We start from the raw sequence: 24,503 nt of genomic DNA, 5'->3' as shown, positions 1-24,503 counted from the left end.
GTAAAGACAAACATCTTGAGTTTTGAGGTGGAGACTTGCGCAACTTGCGTAAGTCAACTAGCGGTAGCTATCTAATAGCTCCTGACTAGTCCTCAATTTGTCTTGCTAGGAAGGTCGTATGCTACAGAACTATCAGTGATCTTGGTCACGCGATTCTTTACTTAAGCACATTTTATCCTAAAATTATTCAATTACATTTAGTAAGTTAAACCCTTACATTCCTATCAAACAACTCTGACAATGTATTTATTGCTAAGAGATAATTGCCATTAATTAGTACAGTAAATGTTAGAAGCCCGGCCCTAAAGACATCTTTCTGTAGACTCGGAAAGTTTCTAGCTAGAGTAGATTAGAAAAAGATTTTTGGATACAATTATCCGCCAGTATATACGAAAGAATGATGGCAGTGAAGGATCCGTGTATTATAACAATAATATTTATTCCAGGTCATCACAACCTGCAGCACTTACAGAAAACAGTGCTTCTGGGATCTACTCGGATCCTTCGTAAAGTCATGTCTTCTTTCTAGACAGCCGTGATGGTCTAAGTACTTCTGAAGCAGGGTTTGCTTCCGGTACTTGTAATAGACTTTACAAACCAGACTGATCTGGTTGAGCACGACACAATAATGTATTAATAATAATAATAATAATAATAATAATAATAATAATAATAATAATAATCCATCTCGGTTGAAGGTGGCTTCGAGCAAGCGCCTAAAACAGATGCGAGACATTACCGCACGTGTTGCAGTTCTCTTCGTGTGCGATCCTGGAGCGGGAAGCCTATGCACGGGCAGTATCGTCGTCTCACTGAGCAACCGCCTGTGGACATGAAAGAGACCTACGGATGGCTAAAGGCAGCGAATCTTCCTGCTGCAACTGAGGGACTGGTTGTTGCTGCTCAAGACCAAGCTCTTCGGACTCGGTACTATGAGCGCAAGATTCTACATCGTGATGTCAGTCCTACTTGCCGCATGTGCAGTGTAGGCCTGGAGACAGTCGACCACATTGTGGCAGGCTGTAGTGCTTTGGCACCGACGGACTACACTGATCGACACAATCAGGTGGCATCCATCATTCACTGGGACGTTTGTCGCCATTTTGGGGTTCCAGTGGAGAGCAGATGGTACCGGCATCATCCTGATAGGCTTGTGGAGACGGATGACATTACTATGATGTGGGATACCACCATCCCCACTGCCAGGAAGATCAAAGCCAATCGTCCAGACATCTGTCTCAGAAATAGGAAGACAAACACTTGTCTTCTTATTGATATCAGCTGTCCTGCTGATGGCAACATTGGCAAGAAACATGCTGAGAAGTTGGCGAAGTACAGCGACTTGCGAGTGGAGATAAGCCGCATGTGGCATTGTCGAACACTGGTGGTTCCGGTGGTCTTGGGAGCTTTGGGCACAGTGCACGCAGGTATTGCACGGTGGCTGGACATTATTCCAGGTCATCACAACCTGCAGCACTTACAGAAAACAGTGCTTCTGGGATCTACTCGGATCCTTCGTAAAGTCATGTCTTCTTTCTAGACAGCCGTGATGGTCTAAGTACTTCTGAAGCAGGGTTTGCTTCCGGTACTTGTAATAGACTTTACAAACCAGACTGATCTGGTTGAGCACGACATAGTGGAGATAAGCCGCATGTGGCATTGTCGAACACTGGTGGTTCCGGTGGTCTTGGGAGCTTTGGGCACAGTGCACGCAGGTATTGCACGGTGGCTGGACATTATTCCAGGTCATCACAACCTGCAGCACTTACAGAAAACAGTGCTTCTGGGATCTACTCGGATTCTTCGTAAAGTCATGTCTTCTTTCTAGACAGCCGTGATGGTCTAAGTACTTCTGAAGCAGGGTTTGCTTCCGGTACTTGTAATAGACTTTACAAACCAGACTGATCTGGTTGAGCACGACACTTACTTCTGAAGTAGGGTTTGCTTCCGGTATTTGTAATAAACTTTAGAAACCAGACTGGTCTGGTTGAGCACGACAAAAAAATAATAATAATAATCTAGAATGGACTTAGAAAATAAATCTAGAATAATGCAAGAAACCTAACTTTATATAATGAAAACAACGCAGCGACTCCCAATTTGTTGTGACATATTCTTACAATTTTTTTCAATTTTAATAAAGTGATGGTTGAACGAGAATAGCCGAAATCCCATTTATCAAAAGTTCGTGTGAATGAGATCCGAGCTGTAGAAATTCAAGGTATCAAATTGTGACATCTTTTTACAATTGCTCCAATTTTTCATAATGTTTGCAAATTGATAGGTAAACGACAACACACAGAATACCGTTAATTAATTACAGTTGCAATCGTCAGCGGATAAATTTATTAATTTGTGCAAATGGGTTCCGAGCAAGGAAGCAATTAACGAAAGCAAGTATGAACTTGATTCGATATGTCTAGCGACCAGCGTTTTGTCGTATCTTACGTGCAGAAGAATAATTATAAACTATGTCCCAAAATCTGGTTCGAACGAATTCGTCTGAATGGGATTTCGACATTTACGATCCAGAGCTGTACCGAATGAGTTGCTTCTATTGTAAAATGTAGTACCATAAATTAATTAATAAAAGCAGCCATTGCATTTTCAGCATCGGCACGGCAGACGTATGACGAGAACATGAAACGGCGAATTGTCAAAAGGCGCGAGTACGGTCTGGTCGACAAGGACAACAGAATCTTACCTTGCGTTTCTTGACGTCTCCAAGCTCCAATGACCATCGTGACAGCAATGCCGTGATTTGATACGTTTAGCGTCTAACGTTTTGTCGTGTTTGGCGCGCAAAAGATCACGCTAGATAGCAAAATCCCGTTCGAACGAATTCGTCTGAACGGGATTTCGACATTTCCGACCGATCCAGAGCTGTTTGAAAGTACTGAATGGGTTGCTTCTATTGTGAAAAGTAGTGACATTGCATTTTCAGCAGCGGCAGACGTAAGACGCGAACATGAAAGCGTCGAATCTACCCGTCGTGATGCGCGAGTACGGTCTGGTTGACAGGGCCATCAAACTTTGATTTGCTTTTCTGACTCTCAAAAGCATTTTAGGTGGTTTTCATAACTGCGCAGACAATTTTTAGGTTTAGTAGATAATGCCTAGCGTCAAAAATTTACCAACAAAGCTCAGTCTTACTTCGTTTACTTCTTGCACGGCTGTCCGATGATTGATGGTGTCCGATAACAAGGGCGTCGCTCTAACTAAATGACAGGGTATTACCCTTGTGACAAAGGGCCTGTCTAGGAGAGATAGGAATACTCTACCAATCACAAGCAACATTACGTAATTACTAACACATGTAGGTTATTCATTGTGTGCAACTCGTCCAGCTATAGACTATCTGCATTTGTTGATTTGTCGGTTCCGCAAGGATGGCGACAGTTGCTCAACGATTTGAATCCATGCTCAGCAAGATCACACCAACACAATCAGACATCGATACTGCAATTAAAACTCACACCTACATGCGAGAGCAAATGTAGAAGCAAGAGTGGATCAGAAAGACATTCCTGACGGGGTCTTACAAGAGAGGAACTGCCATTAATCCTCTCAACGACGTAGATTTCTTTTGCGAGGTGGATTCTCGATGGGCTAGAGACAAAACTCCAGCGCAAATTCAGAGGGAGGTCCAGCAAGTTTTGCAAGCGATTTACGGTGGTGTTCACGTTCACAGGCAGAAACACTCGTTTGGCGTCGACCTCCCTCAGTCAATTGGATACGACGTAATTCCTGCTGTTCCCAATGGAGACCATTACAAGATAATCCACAGAGAGTCTGGCGATGGCATATTCATTCTGTCTAATCCAGACGTGGTGGAGCGTACTAAGAACGACGCTAATGCTCGCGGTGGACCTGGCGGTAGAATGTCTCAAATGATTCGTCTTATGAAACATTGGAACACCAAAAACCACAAGAAAGTGAAAAGCTTTCATCTTGAGCTTCTCTTCTACGAGGCATGCTCAACACTGGCCAGTTGCCAGAACAACCGTGATGCATGCTGGAAGCTATTTGAATTTCTTTCTGTTACAGTACAAGGCGACTGCTTCGTGCCAGGTAGTGATTGCGATAGGTCATTGAACCAGTATTGTGTTTGACTGAGCTAGGCTAGTTTAAGAAGCGGTATTGATTCTAATTGAGTTAGACTGGGTAGCGGTAGCGAGTGGAAGTTGATTAAGATTGCATTTACAATATACGGCACCGTTAATAACCGCTAGGGCGGTACGTCTACGCGTCCCCTCTCGTAGGCGCTGTGTCCGTCTTCGGCAAGTTAGCAAAGTTTGGGTGCCTGTCCGGGAGTGAGTCTCAGCAAGAAGAGCAACCAGAAAATCGAGGAGGAACACAAGAGACTGCGAGGTCATTCCGGAGGATCGTAGCCGCGAGTAGCCGTGAGTGGGTGGTCGATGGATCGTCTTATTGAAGACGGCGAGAAGCTTGGCATGAAAGGTGAGGACTTAGCGGCGTTTATTTCGCAGCAACAGGCGATTGAACGCGAAGAACGCCAACTCGAACTCGAGGAGCGCCGACGTGAGCGCGAGGAACTCCAACGTCAAAAAGCACGAAGAGCCGGTGCGGAAGAAGATGAGTGTAGAGAAGAAGACGGCGAAGACACGAGATGGAGATGAAACAACTCGAATTAGAGGCGAGCGCGAATGGAGCTAGAATAGGCGAGGGCGGCGCCCGAGGACCAAATCCCAAGGTACCGAAGCTTTATGTATTCGCAGATGGTACGGACGAGTTAGATAACTAGTTACGACGATTTGAAAGGTTTGCTACCAATAGTGGATAAAAGGAAACAGAATGGGCGACCTACTCGAGCGCACTGTTGACGGGCAGAGCGCCTGATGCTTATTCGAGATTGCCGGATAGCGCCGCCGCCGATTACAAGCAACTGAAGCAGGCGTTGCTTAGAAGGTACAATTTGACTGATAAAGGCTACAAACTAAAATTTCGGCAGGAGAGACCGGAAAAGGACGAGAGTCCGTGACAGTTCATCGCGCGTTTGCTGAACTACGTGAAGAAGTGGATGAGTCTGGCTGAAGTCGCCGGCACGGGTACGTGACTTGTTCGTGAGAGAGCAGTTCCTTGAAGCTTGCCCGCAAGACGTAGCTGCATTTCTGCGAGAGAAGTCACTCAAGAGCTTGGAGGAGGTGACCGAATTAAGCTGCAGGCCGATTTCTAGCGGCGCGCAACAGACAACTTTACGTGACTCGACTTCGCGCAACTGAAGAAGTCAGTCTAGACAGTAGATCAGCCACGCATCGTGAAGGCGAGGTAAAGTCAGTTAAGCCATCAGGTATCCAGTGCTTTGTTTGTGGCAGATACGGTCATAAAGCCACTGACTGCCGAGACAAAACCAAACGCAACTGTTTCAGCTGTGGTAAGGAAGGTCATGAGGCAAAGAACTGCCGGAGCAATCCCAGGACTGGAAATACTACTATCAAGTTCAACTGCGTGATGCAAAAGAAAAATCGCCTGGACTCTGCTACTGAAGCCCATGGTGTGTCAACGGGTGACATGAAAGAATCAACTGATAATGGATGCCTACTTCTAGCAAATGGTAAGAAGGTTCCGCTGATAAGCAGTGCTGTGAGTGAGGAATTGTCAGTGAATGGTCAGTGTATGCCAGTGTCACAAGGGAGGATTGTTACTTTAGGGGTACGTGTTTTGAGAGATACCGGGTGCAGTGGGGTGATAGTGAAGCAGAAGTTTATTCTTGATACCCAGTATGCCGGGAGCTATGGATTGATGCAAATGGTGGACAATACTGTTCGTAGAGAACCAATGGCCACTGTCTACATCGAATCACCGTACTTGATAAGAGGTCTCGGCACTATGCCCACTTGATGCTGTGTATGATGTGATAGTTTGTAACGTCCCATGCGCAAGGGCAGCTGACGACCCGGATCCTGAGTGGCATATGGCCAACGTGATGACGAGAAGATCCAGCGCGTAGAGAGTAGGTGATGCGACCCCTCTTAACGTACGACCAGTGGAAAATTGGCTCGAGATCAACCGAGACAAGATTGTGGAAATGCAAGGTGAGGATGTCTCGTTACAGAAGTATTACAAGAAGACCGATATCAAGAAGAAGGGTCTACAAGAAGTTAAGTTCGAAGTCAAAGATCGAGTTCTGTGTCGAGTGTTCAAACATCCCCATGTCAACAATGGCAAGTCAGTTCGGCAAGTGGTGGTACTGGAGCAATTACGAAAGCAGGTGATAGAGCTTGCGCACGACTCAATAATGAGGGGAAACTTGGGCATCCGGAAGACAGTTGACAGGATACTCAACAACTTTTATTGGCCAGCCATACACACTAATGTGTCGAGATTTTTGTTGGTCTTGTGACATTTGTCAGAGAACAATGCGGAAGAGATCGGTTTCAAGGGCTCCTCTGCAGAACATGCCTCTCGTTGATCAGCCATATAAGAGAGTCGCAGTCGATCTAATTGGTCCGATACATCCACCCAGTAAAGAGGCTACATTCTGACGTTAGTCGACTACGACACGAGGTACCCTGAGGCTATAACCCTAAAAAGGTGAGCAGCGAGACAGTTGCCGAGGCTCTGGTGAATATGTATAGCCGTCTTGGGGTACCTGAGGAAGTCCTTAGCGACATGTGCAGTCAGTTTGTGTCGGAGTGCATGCAGGAGGTCTCAAGGCTGCTGAGTATACGCCAACTAAGTACAACACCGTATCATCCAATGTGCAATGGGTTGGTGGAGAAATTTAATGGGATGCTCCAGACGATGCTGAGAAGATTATGTAGCAAGCAGCCAAGGCAGTGGCAAAGGTATGTCAGCCCACTGCTTTCCACGTACAGAGAGCTGCCCTAGGAGTCCACAGGTTTTTCTCCGTTTGAAATACTTTACGGGAGAACAGTTCGAAGACCCATGAGAATCCTACGACACCTTTGGACTACGGAGGATGATGCATCGGAAGTGAAAACTATCTACCAATACTTATTCGAGTTGAGGGACAAGCTTGAAGAGACGTTACGTATTGCAAGAGAAGAGCTATGTAAGGCTCAAGTTAGACAAAAGCGTTACTATGACCGCAAAGCCAAGGAAAGGAATCTTGAGGTAGAGGACAAGGTGCTACTGCTACGCCCTACTGACAGCAACAAGCTGATCATGCAGTGGAAGGGCCCATACCAAGTCGAGGCGAAGCGTAGTGTCAACGATTATCGAATCAACGTCAGAGGGAAGAGCAAAACTTATCACATTAATTTGCTTAAGAAGTATCAGGAGAGAGCCAAGAATGGAGAGGTGGTCGAGGCTGTCAACAGAAACGCGATGATGGTCGGTGGTGCTGTTGGATGACGAGTCATGTGGTTCCGACGATACGATTGACGACAGTGAGATACTAGATCTTGGTGCTTGCCGGGCTGATGAATCATGGGAGACTGTCACCATTGGGGAGAACTTAACCGAAGAGCAAAAGCGTCAGGTCCGAGACATATTGACAAAGTTTCAGTAGGTCTTTACCAACCTACCAGGGGAAAATGACGTTATCCAGCATCGGATAAGTTTGACTACTACTGAGCCAATCAGGACCAAGCCATATGCGGTGCCATATAGCATTAGAGAGTCACTCAAGATAGAAATCAGCAAAATCCTTCAGATAAAAATGATACGGGAATCTCATTTTCCATATTCGTCGCCTGTCGTTGTCGCGAGGAAGAAGGATGGTACTAACCGAGTCCGTGTTGACTATCGAAAATTGAATAAGGTGACAGTGTGCAACGTGAAGCTCATGACTCCGATTGTGGACTTTATCCAAAATCTCAGGGATGACCGTTTCCTCACAAAGATTGATATCAGTAGGGGTTGCTGGCACGTACCTGTGGCACCCGTCAACATTCATAAAACGGCGTTTTCCACACCAAATGGGGTGTATGAGTTTCTTCGTATGCCATTCGGCATAGTGAACTCAGGGGCAACGTTGACCAGAGCTATCAGGAAATTGTTGAGAGGAATGAGAAACTTAGAGCATTATGTCGATGACATTTTAGTTCATACAGCTACGAGTGATTGTCATGTGGCGACTCTCCGAGAGCTGTTGAGACAACTGGCTAAGTCCAATTTACAGTCAGACCATCTAAGACTGTTATTGTGGCAGAAAAAACTTTTATCAGCCATCAAGTCGGTTGCGGAATTAGTGCACCATCTAAAGAGAACCTTCGAATGGTGAGAAATCCCAGTAAGCCATTGACTAAAAAGGATGTACGGTCATTTCTTGGCCTGACCGGGTACTACCGTGAATTCGTCCCAAATTACGCAGCTATAGCTCTACCGTTGACTGATGCTACTAGGAAGGGACAATCCAACCAAGTAATCTGGAATGATGCTCAGGAGAAGGCCTACACGACATTGAAGACTATGATAACAAGTCACCCAATTCTTCACCTTCCTGATGATCATAGCAAGCCATTCTTCTTGCAGACAGATGCTTCTGAGATAGGCATCGGGGCTGTGCTAATGCAGCAACATGGGGGCAAGATGTTTCTAGTCACCTACATCAGCAAGAAGCTAACTGAAAAGGAGAAACTCTTCTCAAAGATTGAAAGAGAATGTTTGGCAATCGTCTGGAGTGTGAAGAAGTTAAGAACATTTTTGTATGGAAGAGAATTTGTCCTTCAAACAGATCATCAGCCTCTAACATACCTCAAGCAAGCAAGATTTCTGAACGATCGAGTGATGAGTTGGGCGCTATATTTACAGAATTACCACATGAAGACTGAAATGGTAAAAGGGATGGAGAACAAGGCTGATTTTCTCAGCCGCATGGGATGACGTCGATGTGTACTACGTGAGTACGAAGATGTGCTGAAAGCAAATTTTGTCTAGAGGAGGGAGTTGTGTGACGTAGATACATGTGACATATACGTCTGTGATTGTGATTAGTCATTGGACCAGTATTGTGTTTGACTGAGCTAGGGTAGTATAAGAACGGGTATTGCTTCTGATTAAGTCAGATTTTGACTGAGTAGTGGTAGCGAGTGGAAGTTGATTAACATTACGTTTACAATGTACTGCACGGTCAACCGTTAGGGGCAGGCTACGCGTCCTCTCTCGTAAGGTGCTGCATCCGTCTTCGTGAAGTCTGCCACAATATTCAATGGCCTCTTGTAACCGTTCTTGAAATAGTTCTGGTGCAACTGAAATACCATAGCGCTTTTGTCGCCAACAGTATCTCCCAAAAGGTATACCAAATGTCGTGAGTTTCTGCGACTCCCTATCAAGAGGAACATGCCAGTACCCATTCATGACATCTGCAACGCTGAAGACTTTCGCATTAGCCAATTGTGGTAAGATATCTTCCAACGCTGGGATTTGATAATGGCTCCTTTTCAAAACTGAGTTTAATGGCTTTGGATCCAAACCTAATTGCAAACTGCCACTGGGTTTCTTGACAATTACCAACCTAGATACCCATTCTGTAGGCTCATCAATTCTTTCAAGTACACCAAGATTCTCAAGACGATCAAGTTCTTTCAACATTCCTTTAATTAATAGCAACTGGAATGCGCCTCACTGGCATCTGGACTGGTTTCACTGATAGGTCAACATCTAGATGAAGATCATTTCCTAAGACCAACTGTCTTCTCAAACACTGTATGATACTTCTGCTGCATTGGGTGTGTGTGCTCTTCTGAATCATCTCATGGTGAACAGTTAACAAACCCATCTGTTGCACAGTAGCTAAGCCCAAAATTGAATTTTGCGCATCTTGTATCACAACAAATTCCACATCATACGTTTTCTCTATTCTAGGATTTGTCACTTTTACTCTGCATTTGCCACATGGTTTAACTCTGCTACCATCATACAAAGTTATCATCTGTGTTGTGGGCATAATCTTGGTCTCTTTGGAAACTTCATTCCTTTTAAGCACGTTGCAGATGGCGCCCGTGTCAAGCTGAAATTTGACACCTTTCCATTGCTGTGCATATTGGCATAGACCTGACGCTGATAATTCCACCCATACTTGTCTTTGCATTGCATAACCTGAACATCCTATTGAGGCGGAGTCAGCGTAAGAGTCAGGCATGCATCATCTTCTTCTCTTTCATCTCTGTTGGTAGCTACATGTATTGGCTGTCGTGTTTCTCTTGACGCTTTGATCTACACTTCCGAGCAAAAGGATTCGTCTTCTGGCAATATGTGCATTCTTTGCGTTATGCAGGAAACTTGTCTGCACCTCGTTCATGTTTTTTCAAACCACAATATTGACACTCTGGTTTGGGCGTATTCTGACTCTGACCCGTGAGAGCCTTCTGTGTTTGTTTACGTTCCTTGTCTGATGACTTCCTCGAGTTCTCAGGCTTTGTTCGCCGTTTACTCACGGAATGTACCAACTCTTCTCCGGTCATCACTTTCATCTGCTGTTTGGTGGCCTCGTAGGCTCTAGCTACACATGTATAGGCATTCAGCTAGTGTCAAACCTTTCTTTTGTAATAGTTGCTTCCGTAGCACATTCGTTTTCACAATCTAATCTCTCAAATGTTCATCTGCATCTGTTCCAAACGAGCATGTGCGAGCAAGAGTTCTCAAAGCAGTAATATACTGATCAATCGTCTCGTTGCATGTCCTCTTGCTGCCTCTTCTGGAAATTGTAAAGCTCGTATATTGTATTCGTTTCTCCTTTAGAAATGCTCTCCCACTAAATCAAGAACCTTCTGAATGTCCTGCGCATCAGCTGGCGTCTCAAACGGGAGCGCATTGTATACTTCCAGAACATCTGGGCCAATACACGTAATGAATGTGGCAACTCTGTACTCACCTGATTGGCTCTTCAATCCTGAAACCAACTAATATGAGTCCCACACTTGCTTCCACTTCCTCCACTGCACCGACACGTTACCTGTCACTTTGAGTCGATGCGGCAACGGAACGTTGCTTCGTAGTACGGGCATAATGGCTGTACCTTGCGCTGCAGTTTCCGCAGGTGGCACCTCAAGCTCGTTCTCTTCATGTTTAGACATGGCTCACCCCTGACACCATGTATCGTATATGTGTTACCCTCTTGGTATGCACCTTACTCTATTGTATACAGCACTACTGACATTGTGTTCACACACTCTACTCTACAGTCAGTGTTCAATATCAATAGCTCTTTACTAATTACCATATTCAAGCATCCCATTCAACTCTAGTAACATTTTTTTGCAATTATTTGCCATTTCTCGCCCTCTATGTATCTAGACTACACTAGCTCTGGACTACACCCAAAACCATAAAAAGATATGCAGTACACATGACATCATTTCTCCGTCCTAGGACCTTTCTAAATCAGTCGATCCGCCAAGTGGGCTACGTCGCTCTATATATTTTCTAGCGAGGGCATCCGCGCTTCCGCAAAAGAGTGCACGTAAATGGTTGGGCACTCGAGAAAGAAAGTAATAAATAAATAACCCTACATCCGAGACTACAATGTACGGGTACTCTAAAGCCACACAGACATCTTTTTATAGATTATCACATCGACGTAGAAGCTCTCTTCCAATTCGCGTGCCTAGTCGTTGCTAACCTCGTCCCCAGACTCTCTCGCGCTAGTCTTGTCCTGTGCCCGTATGACAATTCCATGCGCGTGGGATCATCCCGCCTACTTCCTGCCATCTCCTTTCTAAACGCTCACTTAGTGTCACCCCCAACGTCATCAACTGTCACTCCGAACGTCATCAAGTGTCCCGTAACTTCAAAATCAGATCAGCGTTGGTCTAATCCAATAAACGTATCACAGTGAATGCTACGACCATTGTTTGGTGTTTGTGGCATATCCAGCACTTGCAGACAACTGAAGCATGTTGAAAAGGTAAGACTATGGAGTGTTGGTGACGGGTGTCGTGTAGGCTTGTAGTCTGAGATTTACAATTGGCGGAGTGATGACTTTCTAGCTAGTTCACACGCGGCCATTAGCGTTTGTGCGCAGACTAGACTCTGTAGCAAAAAGCGCGCAATGGCAAGGGAAGGGGTTGATCTTGACATGAAACTACCGTCTGGAGGGTCAACTTGAAGCTTCCAGGGCTATTCTTTCGCGAAAAGATGTATTTGTTTTCATACTTGAAGGGTAGACGGTAGTTTCATGTCAAGATCAACCCCTTCCCTTGCCATTGCGCGCTTTTTGCTACAGAATCTAGTCTGCGCACAAACGCTAATGGCCGCGTGTGAACTACGTAGAAGGTCATCACTCCGAATCCGCCACTTGTAGATCTCAGAGTACAAGCCTACACGACATCCGTCACCAACACTCCATAGTCTTACCTTTTCAACATGCTTCAGTTGTCTGCAAGTGCTGGATATGCCACAAACACCAAACAATGGTCATAGCATCCACTGTGATACGTTTACTGGATTAGACTAACGCTAGTCTGATTTTGAAGTTACGGGACACTTGATGACGTTGGGGGTGACACTTAGTGAGCATTTAGTAAGGAGATATGGCAGGAAGTAGGCGGGATGATCCCAGACTCTGGAATTTTTATACGGGCACCGGACAAGACTAGCGCGAGAGAGTCTGGGGACGCGGCTAGTCGTTGCGTGAGATGGACATTCTGAAAGAATCGACTACTCTAAGAGAACGAGCGTGACACAAACTACGACCCTTTCCGAGAAGGTGGGCACACTATTCACCTGTACTGCAATGGTGTTGTCGATTTCGAACTTCTCAAGAGACGGATTTGCACCGATCTTTTCCGCGAACGACTACGGGCAGTTTGGAGGTATGATGCAGCTAGATACAAGACGTCTCCTTCTTTCGGAAATTAGTCACATCAAACGTACTTTCAGTGCACCAGACATGTTTATCTTTGTTTTCTCTAACTTGTAAGAACTATAGTGTGACAATTATAACTAGATTCTGTTTATTGCATGGTCACCACTCTAACATGCACAAAACTCCATAACACAAACATTGCACACGCAATCTTATGAACCAAGCAAAGACAATATAATTTGAAGTACTCCGTGACTCAATTCTATCACGTGATTTCACGTTAGTTGGAGTAGATCTTTCCAGGTCTTTGCTGTCAAATGAGCTCTGCCACATCTCAGTAACCTTGAAAAGACACAACATCTCATGAAGACATAGTACACAGAACTTGTTTGTGTGCCTATATATTATTTATTATGATTATTTATTATTATTATTATTGCTATTATTAATTATTTTCATTATTATTTTTACCCTAGGATAATTACTATTATTATTATAGTTGTTGTTGCTGTTGTTGTTAGTTGCTGCATGTTAAGTAAAGATAGTCTACAATTCATTACAAAACATTTATTTAAAATAAATAAATTAAAGATTGTTTCAACAACTTCTATGAAATGACTCTCTCTGATAAATTTGGATTTTTGAAGGAGTAAAATGGAATTTCTTCTGGTCGCACAAACGATGAACATACGAGTACAATAATAGCATGAAAGCAACAATATAAAAGACAACACAACAGTCAATAGACACTTGGCGACAAAGAATCAGATGATGAGGGATCTTCTTCGTCAAATTCTCTTGGCACATCTGCATCCAACTCACAGCTGCATGTCACTGTCATTCTCAACTGTTTTAAGATTCTGCTCTATTTCATGTCTTTTTCTCACATCCTCTAATTCCTCCTCTAGTTGCAGGTTCTCTTCAGTGTCACTTGTTGTTGGTTGTGACTCCACATTTCCACACTGCACACACTTGCAGTCAGGTCCACAATAACAGTCTTTCTTTGCACAGGCACAATGTGTGCTCCTACACCCAGTCTTACACCCAAAACCACAAGTCAAAAGACTAACCCTTTCCGTAATAGTTGCAATGTTTTCTGGAGTGTCCCAAACAGTCTTCAGCTGACCAGTATCTTCTTCAATCTCCCATCATGACTTAACAATATTATTTGGTTCAACATGCTGCTTGTCTGCCTGACTTCAGAGGTAAGCCACCCAAAGAGATCTCCACCAATGCAATTTCAACGCTCCAACAGATAGCAGCATCTCATCTTCAAAAGGAACTCTAGCCCAAATGATATCTCTGATGGCATTGAGAAACAGTATATGGTGACTGTCAGATGACTCTCTACCTGCACAGTCCTTAAACAGTTGTTCAGGCGAGCTAAATTGAAATACTGAGCGGTGCTTTTTTAAGTAAGCAGACTCAACAAGGCGATAAAGGCATTAATGGACTTCGATGGATCAGAATCTACTAAAGTGCCATGATCGTTCATGGATGACCCTGTAATAAATGAAGCGTTTTGGAACAAAGTGTTCAAGAATGTTGCTTTGCCCAAACGTACAAAAAAGGAAATGCAATCGCAGCCAGTAGTTATAAAAAGCATCTGAAAGACTGCTGTCAAAGATTATTAATCAATATCTGCAAGATCAGGATCTTGATGGAGTGCCTGTCACAGGCGGTTCAAGAGAAGGAACTTACTTTGACTGAAAGGTGAAGAAGCTGAAGATGGTGATAACTGGACAATGACATGTGTATTCACATATTTCTCCAATAATCGACTTAGATTTTGTGGGCGCAGGATCGTTATTTTCCTTGTTGTCATCTTTTCAAAAATTTCCCACTTCTCAACGATCCACTAAACTTTGGACACAAGCAAGACGAGATGACGTCATGATCCACTCCTTGAATTCTCCGTTTCAGTTGTCTGGATGACGAAAAGTGCCTCCATCAGCTCCACAAACACTACATGACACACAATTCCTCCCTGGGTGAACATCCTCTCCTCTAATCCACCTGCTCATCTTAGTCTTGAAAAACACTGGAAAGCCTAGGACTATCCTTGCAATACAAATTTTATTGTCAAAGTTAGAAGAGTAGCGTAGTTCTCACCTACCTCTAGCTGTTGCAGTTAATACAATCCACGAACTGTGAATGCAACTACAACTAGAAACGCGATCCAGATCAAGAAAATCTCTGAACAGGCACAAGGTAATCAGTTCTAATCGATTGCAAATCGAGAAGCCCACCAACTACTGCTCAGGCATAGAAATGTGGTCTCTACCCACTTCCCCGTCCATGTGCATGGTCGATAGTGGGGCACTTTGCTACACCTGAATTGGCGAAAAATGCCAGTGCACACAACATCATAAAATCACCAGTAACGTTAATTCGTGTCTTCTACTTGTTGCATGCGATTTCAAACAGAAATAACCCAAGAGACAAAAGTGTACCGACAAAGAAGTCACCTACCTTCCGGAAGTGTTCGATCTCCTTCCCATCAGAAACACAGTCAAACTCCTAGAAACGATAGATATTTAACAATATCCATAGTTTCAGCAAACGTTGCCGGCTGTAACGGTCCTCGTCTTGCATGGCTACACTGACTAGGCGCCTCCGCTTTTGCAGCAAGCGCATAATCCCCGGATATTAGAAAAATATAATTTGGCCTCGCCTACGCAAATAACGCACTTGGCGATCAACTGAAATTGGGGATTTGCCAACAAGAGACCTGTTGAGGGGAGATACCTGTTCTCTACCAGCATTACACAACGACAGGTAATTTGTTCGTACTAGCTAAATGACAGGGTATTACCCTTGTGACAAAGGACCTGTCTAGGAGAGGTAGGAATTCCCTACCAATCACAAGCAGCATTACACAACTACATGTAATTATTCGTGATCTATGTACATGAAGGTATTACCCTTGTGACAAACTTGAAAGGGTCCGTCTGGAAGAGATAAGAATTCCCCACCAATCACAAGCAGCATTACTAACACATGTAGGTTATTCATTGTGTGCAACTCGTCCAGCTTTAGACTATCTGCATTTGTTGATTTGTCGGTTCCGCAAGGATGGCGACAGTTGCTCAACGATTTGAATCCATGCTCAGCAAGATCACACCAACACAATCAGACATCGATACTGCAATTAAAACTCACACCTACATGCGAGAGCAACTGCAAAAGCAAGAGTGGATCAAACAGACATTCCTGACGGGGTCTTACAAGAGAAGAACTGCCATTAATCCTCTCAACGACGTAGATTTCTTTTGCGAGGTGGATCCTCGATGGGCTAGAGACAAAACTCCAGCGCAAATTCAGAGGGAGGTTCAGCGAGTTTTGCAAGCGATTTACGGTAGTGTTCACGTTCACAGACAGAAACACTCGCTTGGCGTCGACCTCCCTCAGTCAATTGGATACGACGTAATTCCTGCTGTTCCCGATGAAGACCATTACAAGATAATCCACAGAGAGTCTGGTGATGGCATATTCATTCTGTCTAATCCAGACGTGGTGGAGCGTACTAAGAACGACGCTAATGCTCACGGTGGACCTGGCGGTAGGATGTCTCAAATGATTCGTCTTATGAAACATTGGAACACCAAAAACCACAAGAAAGTGAAAAGCCTTCATCTCGAGCTTCTCTGCTACAAGGCATGTTCAACACTAGCCAGCTGCCAGAACAACCGTGATGCATGCTGGAAGCTATTTGAATTTCTCTCTGCTACAGTACAAGACGACTGCTTCGTGCCAGGTAGTAACTTAATTGTCTAGTACTGCATGTGGTGGTACACTAATCTTGCTGCTGTTGCATGCAGGTGTTCCCAAAACAGGAGTATCTGCTGCTCAGCAGAACAACTTGCGTTACTCTAAAACTCCAGCACAACTAGCCAATTTTGCTGGTGAACTGGGTGCAGCGGCAAGGAAAGCCAAACGAGCTGTCGAAAACGAAAGAGCAAATCCAGCGGAAGCGCATCGGATTTGGCAGGAACTTTTTGGAGTCGACTATTGACTGCAGCAAGGACTAGACGGTTGAAACGGATAATTTTCAATTATGCAATGTGATTGTCAGTTTGTGTTACAGCGTAAAGCTGATATGGTAATGTTAGCAGTCAAGCATTATTATTATTAGTGGCCTATTTTTCAGACGTTTGGCACAACTCTAAATGCTATTCGAAAAATGGTGGCCGGCTGTAATTTTTAGATTGTTGTAACGTGCAACACAAAACATTCCAAATTTGATGATAGCTTTGCCTGATCTGTGATTTTCGTGTGCATAAGTTACATAAATTCGTTAGAGACAGTAAAGAACTGTAATGTATGACGTCACTTATCCCGCTTAACTAAAAGACCTCCCACTTAGATACTTGGGATAAACCCCAGGACACCTTGTGATAAAGGATCTATTGAGACGAGATAAGAATTCCCTACCAATTAGAAGCAGTCTGCAGTAACATCTTAGTTTGGTTATATAATCCTTTTCACAATGGTTATGTTCAAGAAAGTTAAGTATTTCTATCAATGGGAAACAGGTATATTAATATTTACTTACACACACACACACACACACACACACACACACACACACACACACACACACACACACACACACACACACACACACACACACACACACACACACAACTAATTATTGTGAATGTGACATTGCCAGAACAGTGCACACTTTGATGTCTTGGATTCTGAATACTGTACTATGTAGTAAGTACTCATGAGTTATAATGTACAGTATAGTTTCACATTCAACTCAACACAGTTGTTTCAAGCCTAGCTATAGACACTCTACACGTTGCAATGCAATGCTGCAACATACTTTCCATTTTGGTACTCCATACACCAGACATCACCATGGATATGAGGATGGATAAGAGTCCCCAAATAGAAAGACAGTGGTGTAGGCCCTGTACACACCAAATTCAAACCAATTCTATCATCTTTTGATACCCGTCTTAGACATTGTTGAAATAATTCATAAACTTCCTGTTGAATTTGGCCAAAATTTGAGACATACATGTCAATCCTTCCTTCTGTTCTTGGACAAATTACAAATGCACTAACTATAGACGAGTTATCACGATGCTTCTCTTTCAGTTCTGAAGCCATGCTTTCTAGATCACGTTTTGATAATTCATGATCTCTATTTAGAGTAACAAGTATAGCAATTTGTCCAGGACGATTGCGATCACCTTTTTGCTGAGGCAGTTTGCTATCATCATGTTCACAAATTTCTAACAATTTGTCTTGCAACAGTTCTTCACTTCTCTCACCAGTACTAACATGGTAGATATCAGGTGTACTATCCTTTCCTATCAAGCTGTTACCGAGAGGCATGGTTTTGATGTGCCACAGTCGAATAGGTATGCGATTGAGACGCATACCCAAGTACATATAGAGAGATAGAGGAGAGACTCCTGTAATGTGTACCTCTGCGTCGTCCTTGGCACATTGTTCCGCAAGATGGACAACCGTGTCCTCAATAATCATTTTCCATCTGTCCCAATATCTTGTAGGATGCCTGTTGCTAGCCTGATACTCAGATGATGTGCACAACTCTACAGGTATTGCCTGAGGATAGTGGTTACTCATAATATTCCAGGGACTTGCGCCTTCGTATGCATTCAAGTGCACCAACAACGGAGAACACAAAGGACTTTTGCCTTCTATAAGACAGAAGAATGGCTAGTATACTCCTAGTCATGCATGCACCATGCATCACTTTATCTAGATATATTTGCTCGTTACGTATGAGTAAACAACACTAGCCTGATTTTCTTGATCGTATTTCATCTGCTAGTTCAGATATTTCCTTGTCACTCACGATGCCCGATTGAGCTACACAAAGAGAAGGTAAACAGGGAAGAGAAAAGGGAAATCCCCTTCGGAATTGCTCTTCTGTGACGTTCGAAAGAACAGGCTGTAAGAGTTTGATTTTTTCTCTAAGTTGTCTGTCACGAGCAACATTAAACTGAATGTCAAATAGGTTCGCCGGTGACTTGTCTCGTAAAGTCTTGTCGTCAATAAGAACAACAATTACGTCAGCTTCAGAAATCGCTCGTTCTTGACGCTCAGCAAAAACTTCTCCCCATGTAGGTTGGCAATCCAACTCTGACGATAGCTTCTCCCCGATTTCTTGCAAATTTTCGCCGTAGATTACGCAAAAGGCCATGAAGACACGGCTGTTTCGCGCATGCTGTACGTACTGTCCACCAACTTAGTTTACGCATGCGCAGTTAATGTATCTGACTGTGGTGTGAAGTCGTCCGGGAATCGGCATTTGTACAAATACCGTCGGTGGCGCAGGCGAAATGGAGAAGAGGTTGGTCACTAGTGCTGTGTATGGTTGTATCGATTATTGCATTGGTGCGGTGTTGTCGCCATATATTAGGTGTGCCTGTTTTAGTTTCGTCTTCTCCGGGTTTTGCGAGTGATATCCTTCGGTCACGTATACAAGTAACTAGTGTAACTTTACCCTATTACAACACCGAAGTTGTACCGTCTCAGATCGGCTGAAAGTGAACTTGTTTCTTAAAATTAATCCTAGCTGTATCTAGCAACGCCTGGATATACAGAAGATTTCTCTGAATCATATGCAGTCTAAAGTCTAAAGTGACAATAAAAAAGGAGCATGTAATATAAGCAATGATTATAGTCTTTGTTTGTAGTCTTTCTCTTTTTCACCTCAGGCCAGTTTTCAGCAACCTAGGGCAAAACTGACATGTTGTGTTCTTTCACGATTGCTTTCAGTCTCTCGATATCTGTAGCGTTTCTCAACGTTGGCGTAGGTCCGTTGCATCGAGTTGAATCGAGCATGAATGGACTCTGCACCTTGTTCACCATGAAACCCCAATCGAAGTTTCCATTTCCGCACCCATGGCATCACGTGATCTTCCAACATGTGCAGTTTAGGTGTTATTGAGGCTGTGGGCAACGTTGCGTAGATCTGTAGTTTTGAGGAAAGTTTGTGATATTGGCGTCTATAACGTACACGTGCAGTTAGTTATCTCATATTACTTTTTGCAGCAATTTGTTAGAACTGATTGCTAACCTAGTGTTTCTATTTCATGTTCGTCCATTTTTTGGCTAACATTCTAACCATTATGGCAGACTGCAAATAGCTTGAATGTTACTGTAAATGCTTGAGCAATGTTTTCTGCTGTTGCCCTTGTTACTGTGAGGTCCTGGGCACGGCCATTGCAATAGAATTGCAAAGCTTTTCTATGTTGTCTCCCTGTATAGTATAGTTTATTGTTGAATAAGCAAATTTTGTAATTGAGATGCTTAAATAATCTGGCAACACTTGTGAATGTGGTTGTCTATGAATGAGCCTCCATGATAGGCTTGTCTTTCAATGCCTATGTCAGGTAGTGTCTTATCTAAAGCACAGACACTAGGGCCATCATGAAGAGGAAAGGACTCCAATCTGAGGGCATTTTCTTGATCCTCCTGCAATGGGATGTAACATTAGCCATGTGTCATTAACAAAGTAATTAATTAATAAATAGCTTGGTGTGGATTACAACCACAAATCAAAATTGTAGCAACTCACTAGTTGATCTGCCTGTGCTGTGAGCTGTTTGGCTTAATCGTATATTTGTATTACAGCTGGTGGTGTTGACTCTGTGTTGGTGCTTCCAGTGAGATTTATCCAGTTGGCAATTTCAAAAAGTCTCTGTGATTCCAACTTATTCTTTCATGCTTCCTCTGTTAACTTCTGTGCTTCTCGTACTCTTGATATTTGTTGTTTAAAAGAAGATGCAGTTGCATGTCCAATGTGGGTTGGAGCCCTCTCACTTTTTTGATGACTCTTTGATTGTCTATTTTATGGGCCACTCGTTGCAGTTGATCATAAAGTTTAGCAAAGACTCCTAGACTGATATGTAGTGCTGGAATGGCTACCTGCAATGGTTACAATTATTACAATGATAAGGCTTATGATAGTGCTTTTGCTCTTACATGGTCGATTGGAACAGCTAGTGGGTGGGGCCTAATAACATTGTTATAGAATTTTGCTCTTTTTATGTTGCTACCTGATTCTGTAAATTTTCTGAAGTTTGTAATGAGCTGATCAAGACTCCTTTGTTGTGATGGTGTTCTTTCTGCAGCTGGTTTTGCCATTTGTGAACTGTCGATTAGACACCATAAGCAACAGTGACAACCTATGGTAGGGAGGAGGTAAATGCTACAAGCACTATGAGAGCCATGTAATGACATAATACTACTATATACCTGAAGGTCCAGATAACCCATACATCTTGCAGAGATTCGTAATCTCCAAAATGAAACAGTCTGACTTTCTTTGCTCTAACCAAGAAAAAGAACATTTGTAATAGGAATACATTACTTTTGTTTTTATTTGTTTACTTCCAGTCAGTTGTTGTTAGTTCCTGTAGCTGGTCTTGGTATCTTCCTATAGATATTTTGAGGTTAGCTACTGTATTAGCAGCTTCAAAGCATGTAATGACAAAGGTGTTCTTCACTGAATTGACTGATGCAACATTTGCTATCTGCACAGCTAGCTTGAAAGTGCTCCCACCCTTGTCTCCACCAAGCTTAATCCACACTTCATCAGCAGGAATGGCATTGTCATGCCACACTAATGCATCAGCTCTGCAGAAAAAACAGTATTTATGATAAGTTTCTGAGTAAGGTCTAAATCACACACGATTCGAACTGGTCGAGAAGTGAGTGGACTACAGATTTGAGTGAAGGTATGTAAATATACATGGGGCAAGTCAAAGCTCTTCACCGCCACCTGGTAGTTTGAAGGTAAACACAACTTCTTCAGCTTCTAAGTCTTGCAGCAACCAATCTAATATAAGCTGTCATTGCTTTTTTCACTGGCAAGAGACACACCCCACTTTGATAGCCATCTGCAATGTATGGTAATTTCTATTAGAAGACTAGCTAAACATTGAATAAAAAAATTAGTTAGTTACCGTCTTAGAGCTCTCAACTTGCTCCAAGGAATTGAAAAGTACCCCTCATGGTTGCTTCAGAAGATGCAGTAGATGACACGAGTGGCTTTGGCACACGAATGTAAGTCAATGGCTAAGATAAAGAGAAAAGCAAACTCCACTTCATATTAGAATTTTAAGGGGTTGTCTAATTGCTTGGTATGTCTTACTTACCCTTCCACCAGTTTTCAAAGATACAAAATCCTCCGAGGCTTGCTCACATGTAGAGTTCATCATTCTCCTGATGACATGGCTTGCTACTCCTTTTTTTGTTGTGTCAGACATCTTGTAGTGTTCGTTGCATGGGTGCTACATTAATCTGGGTGCTTTGTCCACAGCTTAACTGGTGCTTCTTGAGTTGGTCTAATCATACATATTCTGAGCAACTGGATTGAGTGCATTTGACTCAAAGCAAAGCTAGTGACATCAAGGTAATTTTTGATGGACGCTGTATAGCATCTGTAGTTGAAATTGATTTTTGGCACAGAGGACAGACAACATCAGCTGATCATTTGATGGCTTCAACAGCACCCTGTGCACAGCATAGTTGTTTACAAGGTAATTCCACAGGTGCATTGATGACTTGTTTACATATTGGACAAAGAAACAATTCTATTGTGAGAGGGGGAGCTGGCTGGCTGAACTCAGAGGGCAAGAGAGACTGAGTTGAGACATTCAAACAGAATGATGGAGGAGCTGTCTGCTTTATGTGGTCAATTACATTCTGAAGTGAGGGCATTGTGTCACTAGCGGCTGCAGTTCTTTTCTTCTGTGATTTCTTGGAAGGACGTCCTCCTTTCCTTTGCTCCCTGCAGCTCGAGCAGATTGGACAGTATTCTGAGTGAGCTTGCCATTGTGGTGACTGTGCAACAGCCAGCAGTGCTCCTTGGCTTTTTTCACACTTTGACATTGCAAGGTAACAACCAATACAGAAGTCAGTTGGGTGAACAAGTGGGTTGTCGTTTCCAAATGTGAGTTTTTGTATGCTTGTGATAGTCGCTTAGAATACTCAGAGCAGGCATAACGATGGTCATCACGCCAAGCCTAATGCCACATACACCACATAGGTGTCGAGGGCAGACCTGATGTTCAACCATTATGTAACACACAAAGTTACTAGTACAGTAGTAATGAGACTCTTTGAATTTATTGAAAATTTCTTGTTATATAGCTGAACTGAGTTACACCTTAACAAGACAGTACATGGTTCGTGAGAAAGTAGAAGAGTATACTAAAATAGTTTAGTCATGATTCACATAAAATCAGCCATTGTTGCAAACTTATGCTTATTGATATTCTTAGGAATGCTGATTCAGACTTCAAAGTGTATCTTGCGGGTGTTGCCTCTTCATTTGGTTTTCTGATAAATGAGAAAGAGGTCTCTAGTTGTCCGGACTCCACTTTCGTTGTTTCCTGCTAAACAGCTGCTGGCCGAGTGTATACTATCGTCTTCTGCATGCGTGGGTAGATAGCGACTTGGGCATTGCCCTCCTTGTTGTGTTGTGTTTCGCTCATTGTACCTGATCACAACAACTTGTGCAGGTGTCACATTATGTAAACAGTCTGCGGGCTTACCTCAGCAACACGCGCGCTCGCTGTATCTATGTACGAAATTCGAGAGAACCGGAAGCGGAGGACTTGGAGTGCCGGTAATGTGCACGTGACCCATACTCCCGGATTCATGCTAACGTGCCTACTGAGTTCATCGTCACATTATCGTATTATGTTATGGATGCGGTGATGGAGTGTACGTGCACGCGTTCTTGAACATACATAGCTAGTCTAGTCGTTTTCAATAGAAGGAGCACCTAGTTTTGAAGTGTTCATTGCGTGACTACCGAAGCCAAGTCTCACGTAATTTGGATACAAAGAACAAGTTTTGGAATGTATTTCACATGGTGCGACAGAGTTGGAAGCTGTGTTGTATGACTGTGATTGTAGTAATAAATGTACTAATTAATCAATTAATTAATTAGTGACTGTGTTGACTGTCTAAGCTAAATATATTGGCTTTATTAGCTAGTTAATAATTGATTGCTATGTAGTTGTTGAACTTTACTTTAGAGATTTGTAGTTAGTTAGGTATCCTATATGCATGTGCTGTATAACCGGTTATTTCTGCAAATTCTGCAAAGAAATCAGATTCATGGAGTGCACAAATAGAATTTGCAAATATTTATGTTTGTCTTCGAGTCCCAGGAGTCATGTTGCGACACATGTACATGCATGTGTACATATGTGTACCAGTAACTGTCTTCTTGGTTGGAATGCAGAAATTTAATTCGCAGCTAAAACTTTTGTCTAGATTCTCAAATTGCAGTAATAACCGGTTATATGGTATATAGTTAGGTAGGTAGGTAGTTAGGCAGGTGCATACATAGGTAGGTAGATTATCATTTTAGTTCTTATGTCACTGTGGTTTGATGAGAGTAAAAAGATACTGGTAAAATAGCATTACATGATTCTGTCATCTGCTCTGCCAGATCTTGCTCTTAATATATAGTCAAACAACACTGCATAGCTTGCACATAATACACACACATGTATCTAATTTACATAGCAACGGTTGCCTCTACAGCCAGTTTATCTTATTTGCTAGTCTTGTGACAGCTTTGGCAAAACCACCACTTTGATTTGGGTCTTTCTTTAAGACCAATACAACTCATGTGGGACCACAAGAGGCAATGATCACACAAAATTGATGCTTCCTCATCCAAGTTGTGAAAGCAAACTTGGCAAACATAACTGCAATGTTTATGTTTCTGCTTGACAACATCTGTAAGTAGTAGCCAGGC

At 43.1% G+C, this 24,503-nt stretch overlaps 2 protein-coding genes and 1 long non-coding RNA gene across 14 annotated transcripts; 2 read left to right on the top strand and 1 right to left on the bottom strand.

Moving 5' to 3' along the window:
- The first annotated feature begins 15,431 nt into the window (after window positions 1–15,431).
- On the top strand, window positions 15,432–16,994 carry LOC134186701 (cyclic AMP-AMP-AMP synthase-like). 4 transcript variants are annotated; one of them, XM_062654726.1, is made up of 4 exons: window positions 15,432–15,511; window positions 15,651–15,735; window positions 15,808–16,490; window positions 16,555–16,994. In XM_062654726.1, coding segments are annotated over exons 2-4 (879 nt in total). In that variant the 5' UTR covers window positions 15,432–15,511; window positions 15,651–15,733; the 3' UTR covers window positions 16,749–16,994. The 4 variants fall into 4 exon arrangements, with proteins under 4 accessions (XP_062510710.1, XP_062510708.1, XP_062510709.1 ...); XM_062654724.1 differs by having other exon boundaries at window positions 15,436–15,511; window positions 15,573–15,735; XM_062654725.1 differs by having other exon boundaries at window positions 15,442–15,577.
- A 439-nt stretch (window positions 16,995–17,433) lies between these two features.
- On the bottom strand, window positions 17,434–18,948 carry LOC134186990 (uncharacterized). Its single transcript, XM_062655099.1, has 2 exons — window positions 18,518–18,948; window positions 17,434–18,414 (listed from the first exon to the last, which is right to left on the bottom strand). Exons 1-2 carry the CDS (start codon window positions 18,918–18,920, stop codon window positions 17,537–17,539), a joined length of 1,281 nt encoding a protein of 426 aa, XP_062511083.1. The 5' UTR covers window positions 18,921–18,948; the 3' UTR covers window positions 17,434–17,536.
- Window positions 18,949–18,983: 35 nt separating this feature from the next.
- On the top strand, window positions 18,984–23,320 carry LOC134186644 (uncharacterized). Of its 9 annotated transcripts, XR_009970981.1 has the most exons (6): window positions 19,015–19,070; window positions 19,140–19,266; window positions 22,047–22,139; window positions 22,196–22,820; window positions 22,880–22,947; window positions 23,011–23,320. It is a non-coding gene; the product is annotated as an uncharacterized LOC134186644 (long non-coding RNA). The 9 variants fall into 9 exon arrangements; XR_009970976.1 differs by having other exon boundaries at window positions 22,196–22,947; XR_009970982.1 differs by having other exon boundaries at window positions 22,196–22,266; window positions 22,331–23,019.
- The last annotated feature ends 1,183 nt before the right edge of the window (window positions 23,321–24,503 follow it).

The sequence above is a fragment of the Corticium candelabrum genome, chromosome 11 (assembly GCF_963422355.1).
Source record: "Corticium candelabrum chromosome 11, ooCorCand1.1, whole genome shotgun sequence".
In the NCBI taxonomy this organism is placed as follows: Eukaryota; Metazoa; Porifera; class Homoscleromorpha; order Homosclerophorida; family Plakinidae; genus Corticium; species Corticium candelabrum.
The sequence above is the reverse complement of the archived record's forward strand: the minus strand, read 5'-3'. Positions and strand labels throughout refer to the sequence as shown.